The sequence below is a fragment of the Limulus polyphemus genome, unplaced genomic scaffold (genome assembly GCF_000517525.1).
Source record: "Limulus polyphemus unplaced genomic scaffold, Limulus_polyphemus-2.1.2 Scaffold5762, whole genome shotgun sequence".
NCBI classification, from domain to species: Eukaryota; Metazoa; Arthropoda; class Merostomata; order Xiphosura; family Limulidae; genus Limulus; species Limulus polyphemus.
Window position 1 is genome coordinate 48,191 of NW_013671372.1, and position 12,871 is coordinate 61,061.

Here is a 12,871-nt window from a genome sequence, read left to right on the forward strand (position 1 = left end):
CCAGTATATACAGAAAACCTACCTTTACAGGACAATACATACGATGGGATTCTTTCAGTCCTAAAAGTTGCAAAACGAACCATATTGCTACTTTAGCTATCTGTTCAAAATCTAAACTAGATTTCGAACTGAACACAATTAAAATCGTTTTACTAGAAAATTGGTATCTAGAAAACGTCATCGATCAAATTACTTCAAGGAAAATTGCGAGCTTCTCAACTGCCCCAAAATGTGGTCCTAACAAGAGTCCTGTTTACAAAAAACTACCATGGATTGGTAACATTTCAACAAAATTTGAATAACAATTGAAATCGGCTAAATATTTTCCTGCAGTGAGCCCCTACTGTGTTTATTCCACACGTAAGTTGTTGCGTGCAACACACAAATATGCGATACCTACCACCCAGAAAAGTATGGTTATTTATGAATTCTCGTGCCACTGCAAATGTCGGTACGTAGGTCGCACTTCACAAAGACTGCAGGATAGAATTAAACAACATGTACCCACATCCATAAGTAATAAGAGTGTGAAAGAAAAGAATTTACCATGTCGCTCCTGTCAAACAAAAGTTCTACCACCAAAATGTGAATCGGCGATTGGCCAGCATTTACTAGTGAACCCGACTTGAGCTGACAAGTATCTTTCATAACAATATATATATATATATATGTATGTGTTTGTATGTATATAATTATTTTATGTTCATAAAGTTCAGTGGTTTATAATTTTGAATTTTTCTATCAGTAACGTTTTGCAGTTAAACTATTTACACAAATTTTACACTGTACAGCTTATTTTACTATATAATTTAAGGACAACATAGCAATCTGAGGGTCGCGGGTTCGAATCCCTGTCACACCAAACATGCTCGCCCTTTCAGCCGTGGGGGCGTTATAATGTGACAGTCAATCCCACTATTCGTTGGTAAAAGAGTAGCCCAAGAGTTGGCGGTAGGTGGTGATGACTAGCTGCCTTTCCTCTAGTCTTACACTGCTAAATTAGGGACGGCTAGCGCAGATAGCCCTCGTGTAGCTTTGCGCGAAATTCAAAAACAAACAAACAAGGACAACACAGTTTACAATTACCCTGGGCATCTGATCGAAAGATTATACAAACATATACTAGACTGCATGCTTTTACTCGTATGTGGTTTGCTATTAGAAAGTTACTGCAGAAATCATTGTATTTTTATATGTATGTTTCGGTATGCATGTAACTGTTTAATAACATTAATACTTTACGTTTATATCAATGAAAGTTATACGTTATTCTTGTAGCAACCATTATTAAAGGTTCAACTTCTTGGATGTTTATGTTTAATGATATAATAAATAATATGCTGATTGAATACGTTAAACCATACTTTCAAAAATCCCACACTCTAGATAATTTTTTATAAAACGTTTAATGATTTTTGAGGCCTTGTCAAATCTTGAACATCTGTTACTAATTTTGACTTAAGTTTGCTTAGTGGTAAGTGAATTTATAAAACAATTTCTTACTGAGTTTCAAGAAGTATTGAGGTTAAATAATTTCTAAATATTCTTATTACGAAATAGGCTTGTTTAAAATTAATATTACAGACGAAAGTCATACAAATCAGCGAAAACAAAACGACTAAGGCGAGGCTATATTTCTGTGTGAATGTTTTGAGACACTGGTTTGTACCTAAACTAAAGCATTACCTAATCAGAGTAAAGCTACTACTTCATATACAAAATATATGTTATTTTAATTCACTGTTAGAGTTTGGACAAAACGATCTGTTCATGTAGGAATTTTATTTCTGGAAATCCCTTAGACTTTAAAATTTTTTTAACCTCTACATCAAAACAGATTTATTCTGTCGACAAAAGTTAAAATGTCGCTGAAAAAACAAGCTTGATAAATATCAAATAAACATACATGTTTATGCACATATTAATAATTAAATTTTGTACAAAACTTTCATAGAACGTTTCAGAAAGTTTAAAATTTTCAATCAAGATTCCAAAAAATTGAAGGATAATAAAAGTGTTTTAAGCTCCGATATTTGTATGTTGCTATTCTATTAATTTCAGTAATTAAATCGTTCATTGGTGTATAATAAAAAGTGGGAAAACATCGATATTTTTTCCAATTCAATAAATTAACGATGAAAATTACATAGTGAAATAAACTAAAAAGTATATTTGCAATACATGCTTGAAATAATAGTTTTTGTTTATGATTATCAATAACATGAAACAGGTATGTGACAAACGAGGCTATAATAGTGATTTACGTCATAGTATTCCGAAGAAGAGAAAATAAGATCTATTTTTTTAGTCTCCATACTAAGAAGGTAAGCTAATAGCATTTGAAGTAGAGATTAATGCAAAGGATTATTATGCAAATTAATTTATTAGTTGTTTTCATTACGTTAAAAAAATATATATTCAGAATGGTCTATTTGGTGGCTGATACTGAACATTCTTGCTACTTAACTATAAAAATATTCTGGTAAAAATATCTTAAACTTAAGAGATTAGACAGATCAGCCATGTTACACATAAGTCACAAACAAGTAAATACGTTTATATATAAATAAACAAAAACAAGCCCAAAGATAAAAATAATAATAAAAGACGCTGCATAAATTAGAGGGATCCCCAGCGTTCAGGCTATAATGTGATATATAAAAAGATTTAGCAACTTAATCTTCCTAAAACAAGAACATTAGTTAATGTAATTAAAACATTTGATTTTTGAAATAATCATGCAAAACACTTACTTTTAGACATTACCAAATATCGATTAAAAGTTATCAAGCTTTGGAAAAGAGAACCCGCAACTTAAGACTTCATATTTGATAATTAATTTACATAAAGTATTCAATGACTTCCAGATTTCTAAAATTATTCATCAATGTATAAAAGATAATAGTTATTCTGTGTAAAAACTTAAAGCCTACCTTCATTTATAAATATAAAGTTCCAATCAGTCCTCTATTATACAATTATAAGAATTTTTTTAACTAATTTGAATGTAGATGAAGTTAATAATTTACCTTGTGAGTGTGAAAATAGATAATTTATTGATATTTTACATAAACATATTATGTAAAGTAAGTTGGAAATTATAAAAGATAAACTATTATGTGAAATACTAAAACAGGATCTAAATATAGAATTACCACAAAATGTAATAAGCAAACTATTTTAAAATCTATTGAAAACAGTATTTTGAAAGTTAACTATATTACATCTTATCCGCCCCAATGGTTTTTGGAATGGAAGTTTTATGGAATATTTAAATTATCCTATATAGAATTAAAGAAATACCCTATAGATTTATCATTTCATCAATTAAAAAATTACAAGATAAATATGTTATAGTTCCCATTGAACTTTGGCTTTATTTGTAAAAGACTTTATGCATCAATTATGATAAATGAAATCAATCGTTCACAAACATTTAAACTTATTAACCAGCCCAATGATACAGTAATTAATAATTTCATTGAAGTTTATAAAAAGTTTTATTCTAAACCAAATTATTTTTCTAGATTTACCTTTTCTGTATGCTATTTAAAATTGCATAAACCCGGACATTTTTGCTTTAACTTACAGATATATAAATGATTTAATTAGTATAAATAATTTTATTAACACTATTTATCCTATAGAATTAGAAATTGAAAATGCTTCAAATTATTTAGATCGAGAAATTAAAATAATTGATAATGATATTAATCTAAATATTTTTGATAAAAGAAAATATTTTTCTTCACAATTATTCAGATTTTGTAAAATATGTAATAAATTGCAATATTTCATTATTAATTTTGAAATATTGATGAAAAAGTAATTTTCAATGGATTTAATAAAGAAACTCTAAATAAAATTATTAAAATATTTTGTGCTAAATATAAAAATGTATTAAATAAATATAAAGAAGTAAAAATTAAGGAGTTTTTGCTGAAAGTTTCTAATAAATATTTTTAGTTTTTAATAAGGTCGTTTAAACAACTTGGCACTACTTTTATGCAGATGAACACCTTATTGCATATAAAGGCTTGTGTAAAGTCTGAAAATTGGTAGTTATAGTGGACTTAATGGGTGGTTGTTGGGAGTTATTCTAGTTAGTTTAGATAACTTGGTTGGGCTTTTATAACTCTATACTAGTATAATTTATCTTTATACTACTAATTAAGTTAAATTAGTGCTTTACTACTATAATGGGGGTTGGAATGTCAACCTGAGGAGGTAAGTTTACCTTACTTACCCCCAAGTGGTAGTACCTTATTTCGTTTTTATTTATTTATATATTTTCTTCTTTTACTTTGGAGAGCAGTCACAATCCAACAGTTGTCTGCAGACAGTGAAGGGTGATATAAATGTGGGAAAGTTGTGGGTTTGAGCACCCACATCTCGCTCTCCTAACTTGTATTTATTCCGATGATTTTTTTTTTTTCATGTGAGACTGGCGAACGGAGGTTAAGACTTATAGACGGTGTATCCCCAACGCAATGTGGGTCCTACTTCCGCAGTCACCTCCAAAACTAAAGGGCACATTTTATATCCCACATTATATCATGTACCCTGGGGGTCCTTTTAATTTATGCAGTGTATTTGATTTAATTTTGATTTTGTTGTTGCTTGGGCTTGTTTTTGTTCATTTAAATGTCATTTATCACAGGTTTGGATTTGCTGCTTTTAACGCAGTCTTTCCTAGTTTTAGTCCTTTGATTTTAATTTGCTTGACTGTTTGAGTATTAATTTTCTAACAGTTCTTCTTGATTTCATGCTCTGTGTGTTTAATTCAGTTTATCAGACAACTTTAAAGTGCTGCCTTGTATTCTTCTCGGAAAGGTTTTTTTAATGAAAATCATACTTTCATCACTTCCAGTATCAGTGGTGAGAAAGCGAACGAATTATTGATTTGTGAGTCATGTTGTTGATTCGTTTTAGTTTTCTGTTTGATTTGCAAAGTCAGTACATATATAATTTTACTATTTTATTAAAATCGATACTTATAAGTTTGAAATGTTCCAAAAGTATTCTTAAGATTCGATTTATTTTATTAAAATATCTTTAAACAAGCTCCTAAATACGTGTTATATGACGCAAGGAATGTATTTCCACTATGATAATGGAACATTTTTTGAAATTACGAAGCTTTTACTGGAGTATTGAGTTTATAATGAAACAAAAGCGTTAAAACAATTAATTTAAACCATATGTATTTTTACTTGCTTAACCTATCAACTACTAGCCATTTTTCGGGAGCATAGCCAGGCAAAGATTTACACACGAAGTACTTGCGTGTGGTTCCGAAGAAAACTACCACCCGAATTTATTTGTTTGTTGAATTTCGCGCAAAAACTAGCCGTCCCCAAGTTAGAAGTAATAGAGCAGAAGGAAGGAAGCAAGTCAACACCACTCAGCATCAACTGTAATTCTCAGTCCTCTGATGAATGTTTATAAATGTTAAGACTAAATAGAGAATTGTTACAAACACTTACGTCAACGTAGATACCGCTTACTGAATAGAGAGCAACAGGATTTTCCTTAATGTAATGGACAAATCGATAAAACTCTATGCCATTGAGGAAATGCTTGATATAATAGAGCTCCTCTCCCTCCATATCAAAAGTACAGTTCACCCATACAGTGTCTCCTCTGTTTACTTCAGGTGGTATGTGTATCTTAACATCCCTTAGCGCTAAGGTTTCTGGAAAGAGTTGTTCAAATAATTAGACCACAAGTGCCAGTTATATGAAGCAACAATCCAAAATTTAGCTGGTAAGCACCGTCAGAAGACGTTATATACAATAATACTGTTACATTAGGTCAGAAGGAAAGAAACTAGAATAAAGGTTAACAGAATTAATCTTTTATTCTGAGGTATATCAATAGTCTCAGGCGGAATATTTTCATACGATCTGCTTGCACTGTATAGGGAGATATCTTGGTATATTACATACTTTATGCTCACAGTTGAGTCGGTTCATCCTTATGATACTAACTTCGCCAAATACTCAAAACATGGCTCCAACTAATGTATAAACAGGAGCAAATAAATACCCTTTTTCTTTGCTTAAACCCTCGCTTCAAACACAGATGTGATTTACTACAACAACACTTTTCTATCAAACATTTGGTACACACAAACATATAATGGTCATTTTGATTTTGTGTTTTATAACTAACCATACACTGGCATTGTTTTATCTTTGGTATGCCTTAGTTCTTAGATCCCTTATATTTCGGACGTTATGTTAATATATACATTAATGATAGTCAAATATTAAAATATAATATAAATATTGTACTTAATATAAAAAAAACTTAACAGTTGATTTTACATTCGCAAAACTCTGATAAAAGCATACATGAAAAAATATTTTAGCTCACTGTCTACATGTGCATTGACTTCAGATATGCTATATATATACTTTCTATTCGTGTTCTAAGAGCTGAACTATTGTGTTTGATAAATTTGATTGGTGCTGGCATATTTTTTGTTTTCTTTTGGTGCGGTAATATTTATCAAAATCAAAAGCTCTTCTTTATTGTTGATGTGCTTAAATTCACATTTTGGTGGTAGAACTTTTGTTTTACAGGAGCGACATGGTAAATTCTTTTCTTTCACACTCGTATTTCTTATGGATGTGGGTACATGTTGTTTAATTCTATCCTGCAATCTTTGTGAAGTGCGACCTACGTACCGACACGTTTCCGCATATAAAAGCTATCTTCAAGTTTTGTACACGAAAAAACTTTTCATGTTAATATTCATTTTAATTATTGTACTTAATTTAGCTATTGGAATAGCCCTAAAGAAAAACAACATATTCGTTCTTCATGGAACATTTAACACTCTAAGCCGTTATTTAGAAAAATAGACCTAATATAAACCTCTTATACTGTTTGTTTGTTTGTAGTTAAGCACAAAGCTGCACAATGGGTTATCTAGGCGCTGCCCACCACGCGGATCGAAACCCGGTTTCAACCTATTAATCTGATTGGATCTTTCAAGTCATTGCTGAGATGATAGTCAAATTTTTGTTTTTATTACAAAGGTTTATTTTATATTCATGGTATTCTGATTCGTTGTGCTCTATTTTTCTTAGTCTCCTCTGTAAGGAATGCTATATATTTCCTACAGAGGCAGATAGCCTTAGTAGCTTTACCATGAATACGAAATACAAATACATTTTTAATTTTTATATCAATATAAAAACCTAAATGAATAAATGTTAATGGAATATTTGTTATCTAGTCAATCTTCTCAAGCAGCCAGTGGAAAAAAATAATTTATTCTTTTAATCCATTTTAATCAATTAAGTATAGCGGAAAGTATTTTAGCTTATAATTTTGTCAATGTTTTCCTGTTTAAACGGTGTGTCCGTTTTCTCCTTCTTTTGTGGAACATATTTTTAATTATATTGTAAGTTCTTTATTCTGGTTTCTTTTATAATTATTTAATGTCGCAAAGTAAATATGATAAAAATGTAGTAGAAAGATAAATTTTGTTCACTTTCTAAGTAAATCACCTACACGGGTACAATTTGTATATATTAAAATGTTTAGGGTGCATTTCTTCTTTTGTTTCGTTAGTTTTTCCTTTAGATAAAAAATAGAAGGACACTTAAAGTTTCTTTAGTGTTGCACTTTCTCAATAATAATTTGACTGTAAGTGATAGGTGACTGACAACGATATGTAAAATATTTATAATGTAATATCAATTATCAGTTCTATATGTTTGTAATTTAAAATAATAATTACCAGATCTATATATTTATAAGTTCTGGTAATATCTAGTAGCTAGGGTACTCGACTTTCTGCCGCGGGGACGTTATAATGTTTCGATCAATCCTACTAGTCATTAATAAAGAGTAGCCCAAGAGTTGGCAATGGGTGGTATTGATCGCTACCTTCCTTCTAATCTATCACTTCAAAATTAGAGACGAATAACTCTTATAACCCTCGAATAGCTTTGCGTGAAATTAATCAAAAATCATAGAAAACAATATGTTTATAAAGTAGTATTATAATTATCAGTTTTATTTGGTTATAATATAACATCCTAATTACCAATTCTATATGTATATAATGTAATATCATAATTCAGTTTTTGATACTTTTTCACCAACCTTTCACAGTGATCTTGTAACTTATCTGCAGTCAGATGTTAGTTCTATATTAAAAATAAGAGATCCAGTTCAAGATAGCCTTTATTCTTATATAATATATACCATCAGAGAAGAAAGCAGTTAATACCAATTAGAATCCTCCACAAAGGTCATGATTAACAAACTGTCATGTGTAGACGCATTTAGCAACTACTTGAAAATTGAGTGGAATGAATGAATTTAGGCTTATATGTCAACGACTGTTCTGATAATAATAGAATGGTAATATTGATGTATTGACAATATAAGTGATATTCAATATTTACTCAGAGCTGGAGTCCATTATTTCATATTTTAACTCGTTTACATTCTGGAAAATGATGTCTAGAGTGCTTCTTCTGCTTACATTACTCTGAATCAATATAGAAAGATCAAAGTATATGAAACTGTGCTTTAAACTACTTCTAATATTATCACACTATGAACTGGGAGCGATTGGCCAGCATTTACTAGTGAACCCGACTTGTGTTGACAACTACACGGACAGTAGGTTTAAAATTATTGCAAATGGTCTGGCAACCTTTCATCTCTATATTTAGGAAGCCACCTTTATTAAAACACATAAACCTGTCCTTTGCCGCCAAAAAGAATTCCTTTACAATCTACACATCCTTCAGTATGTCTGTGACAAGTCCTGATTGGCTTAAGGCTATGCCAAACAGTGATTGCCTTACCGGCTTACGTTGAGCTGACTCATTTTATAAGCTGTACTATTTTCTATACATCATTTTACATGCGGTTCCGCTATGATTAGTGTCTGGCGAAAAGCTTCAGCAAATATTTCCTTTGCAGCATCTCAACCAACAATTGGTCCAGTTATCAACGCATGTAAATGATATTCCATGAAAACTTTGTAATCTATATATATAAAGGACAAATATCTGCGTGTTTGTCTGTTTGTCCATTATCTAACTACTTCTAGGTCGCTGGGCCAATTTCAACTAAACTTTGTGGGATGATAGTTTGGAACAAGGGGCATGTTAGTGGAAGGTTCACAACCCTTTCCCCTTCCCATCACTGCTGCTATTGAGCATTTATTATCTTTGACATAAGTTAACATTAACTACATTCATAGATGGCGCCACGTCCCTACACCAAAAATAAATTTTCTATAAAACAACATACACACAGTGCAGGGGAGGGCACACAAACGTCTTGTCATATATAAAATCGCATCAGGATTACAGAACTTGCTTAACTTATTAATTTAACTATGTAGAGGAATCGCAAATTACGACTTCATGAGCATTATTAAAAACACGTATTTCAAATGGGTTTAAAACATTTTTGTGCAATAAAATATCAAAGGACTTTGCTAAACTAATTCAATTCAAATATATAAGGGTTGTTTGCTGTGTAGATAATACAGAGGGTTGAGTAAGTTATATTTAAATATTTTGAATAAACAAATCAGTAAGCCACGTGACAAGCACAGACGACATAAAGTCGCAGTGGAACAGTATGTATAAGAACTACATTTTGACAATGTTTGGCGTTTTATAAGTAGTGCGATGCCAGCAAAAATTTATCACTTTTGGGAAGGATATGCAATGGCCTCTTCCAGTGCAGATTATAAAAGATATTTTCAGAATATTAGGATTTAGCACAGAAAGATAAATATGAGTTAATTAGTTTAAGGTATCTCTATTGTTAGTACCCTTTAGAGTAGAATTAATGAAGCTTGTTAAACAGTATCTAAAGAAAATCAAATATGCTGCTCCAGTTTAGTATTGTTAATAGTACCAGCAAATGTTTCAGCGCTTTTGTTTCACGAGGAAGGCGTCTTGCGTGTACGTCATTCAACATGCAAGTCTACGGAATACTTGTATAATATTTTATAAAAAATCCCCCCTACTGGTCAGATTATTTATAGAAGTGTAACTGTTTTCAATATCTAACTCGTACTTGTAGAGCCGTACTTTAGAGCCCCTTAAAGTTTAATGGCGATCAGAATTAGGGAAGTAGACACTAACGCAGTAGCAGGGGGGGCATTTGAAATGGCTGTGAAACTCGTAAAATTTATAAAATGAATAACGTGTTTGGAAATCCCTCTGAGTGCCACTGGGGGGTTACAGTTTATAGAACATAACGTTTGTCTTTGTAATTCTCTCTAACAACTCGTTCTTAGAAGAACACTATTATTTTGGAATTGAATATAATTTGTATTTATGACAAAGCTACTAAGGCTATCTAACACCGTGTTTAGCTTGGAACAACTGACCAGACGGAAGGCAGCCATGTCTGCAGCACCATACTATCCACCATTATAATGTCTCTCTTCTATCACATCTACAATTTAAGGTACGATGGGGGGATATTGTATGGTATCGCACATATTCGAACCTGGTTCGCCAACTCCAAAACCTAAAGCTGTACCACATGGCCAAATTGTGCCCGAATTAAATAGAAAGAACATATATGTTTAATTTAACGGACGTTTGATATTGCCTTTTGTCCATAATTGTATCATCCTTAATCATTATGATACAACACCATAATAATTTGGAAATATCCTTGGAGCTAAACACAATAAATAGGATCAATGTGTCCTTTAGTACTTATTGCTACTTACACTGGTGATGTATACAAGTTCAACAGACATCACGCTATGTTGAGTAGCTTTAAGACAGGGAATCAATTTTTCCCTGTAAGTCAAGGTGTGAATTATTCATGGTCTTTGATAATAAAATTTAAGCATGCATACATTCTCGATAGATCGCACGCTGTTTATTGTCATTAGGCTTGGGGTGTTAGAGAATTAACTTAGTGTACGTGTTAAACTTGTGCCTGTGGGGAATATTAATGGTCTTGTGTATGTAATTTGTGATGCTAACACACTCTGATAGGGAAATACTTAATTTTAACAAATATACAACATCAATTCGAACTACTAAATATAGTTGTAAACTTATTATTGTCTAATTATTCTTTATGTCTTTCGAAAGGCTCATGTGGTGATATTATTGAAGCAGATTATGATACTGAAGTTTGAAGATCGATAGTAGATTATGATACTGAAGTTTGAGGATCGATAGCAGATTATGATACTGAAGTTTGAGGATCGATAGCAGCTTATGATACTGAAGTTTGAGGATCGATAGCAGATTATGATACTGAAGTTTGAGGATCGATCCCCTTTGCGGGCGCGGCGCAGATAGCCTTTTGTTTAGCTTTGAGTTTAACAACAAAAGTATCTTGTGAAAAAAAGTAATTTCATGTTTGTTCAGATGTTAAATACATCATATTGTTTTTATTCTAGATTAACCAGTGTGTTTGTTTTGTTGTCAATCTTAAAGCTACACAATGGGCTATCTGTGCTATGCCAACCACTGGTATCGAAAACCGATTTTTAGCGCTATAATCCTTCAGGTTTATCACCGAGCTAATGTTGTCATGCTTAAGATTGTTTGGCGTATTATTTGATATATCAACATTTCAACATGAGAGAAACTTTGCTTATTCACTCAAAAAATGCTATTAGATCTGGAGTTTTTCTTGTAATCTGTATGCCAAGACTATAAATCCGAGAGTTCATTTTTCGTGCTCCATGGTTTCAACTACGCGATCCTCACTTTAGGACCATGGATTCGTTATAAAAGTGGCGGTAAATCCCAATTTTCAACCACAAATAGTAGCCCAACAGTTCACAGTGGCTGCTGTTCATTAACTGGTCTCACACTAGTCAATGAGCTCAAAATAATGAACGGCTATTGTCAGTTAGTCCATTTGCAAACATTGCATTAAAAGTCAAAAATAAAATAAAACTATCATCGAACATGCTCGCCCTTTCAGTCGGGGGGGGGGGCGTTATAATATGAAGAGGATGAGAGGATTTTTGTGGTTGAGAGGTGTCACTTGATGGGTCAGTTTATATCAATGACACTTCAACCGTCACCTTGGCCTTTAATTTCTGTAAACGAGTGGCCTTAGTGGCTCCCTCTGGGTTAATCGGCTGTCCTCTTGGACTAGGGTCAACTAAGTATCAGTGTTGGGCGTTCTCAACGAGTGTTGCGAACATTATATCTGATGCTGATGTTTGGGTGTATTGCCCACGAAATCCTGACATAGCTACAATGTCATTGTTTGGCGTTGTATTGCGTCCCCTCGTAGAGCTCCATGGTAGGTGGGGTCAGTGAGTACTGAATTTTCTCCATTTTTATGGATCCTGCACCCAGTGACCCCCCAAAAAAACAATAAGAAAACTCATAGATATGAAAGCGATCACGTTTAGAAGACTGTGGTTAGCAGTCAACTAATCTGTTTCTATACCTCGTTTGTTCATTCTGAATTCTTTGTATGACAAACCTTTAGGGCAAATGTCCCCCTTTTGATTCAGAATGAATTAAAGGGGCTTGCTGGCTCTCCAGTGTCAGTTAGAGAGCTACGTTCTGGGGACATCTTGGTGGAAACCTCTACACTAAAATACAGCAAACTCCTGAAATCAAAGGTTATTGGGGATATACCTAGTGAGGTTACTTCCCATGCTACATTGAATTTCTATGAGGATTTATTGTTGAGAGGGATTTGAAGAACATCCCCGAGTCGGAGATCTTCGCCGGTTTCTCTAGTCAAGGAGTTTCTGCTTTGCAACGTATCTCCATTCGTAAAGAAGGAATTATGGTGCTTACCAATGTTCTTGTATTGACGTTTACATTGCCACGACTGCCTGTCACTGTCAAGGCAGGTTATCCGAACTGTAAGGTGCTGCCTT

The 12,871-nt window shown here is 32.6% G+C and overlaps 1 protein-coding gene across 1 annotated transcript in view; it reads right to left on the reverse strand.

Annotated features, from left to right (window-relative positions):
• Nucleotides 1-5,726, reverse strand: part of LOC106472951 (cell adhesion molecule 2-like) — a 32,660-nt gene extending 26,934 nt beyond the window's left edge. Inside the window, exon 1 of the mRNA XM_022401478.1 lies at nucleotides 5,487-5,726. Coding sequence (XP_022257186.1) covers nucleotides 5,487-5,609 — 123 coding nt within the window. The 5' untranslated portion in view covers nucleotides 5,610-5,726. The remainder of the gene's footprint in view (nucleotides 1-5,486) is intronic.
• Nucleotides 5,727-12,871: the final 7,145 nt, after the last annotated feature.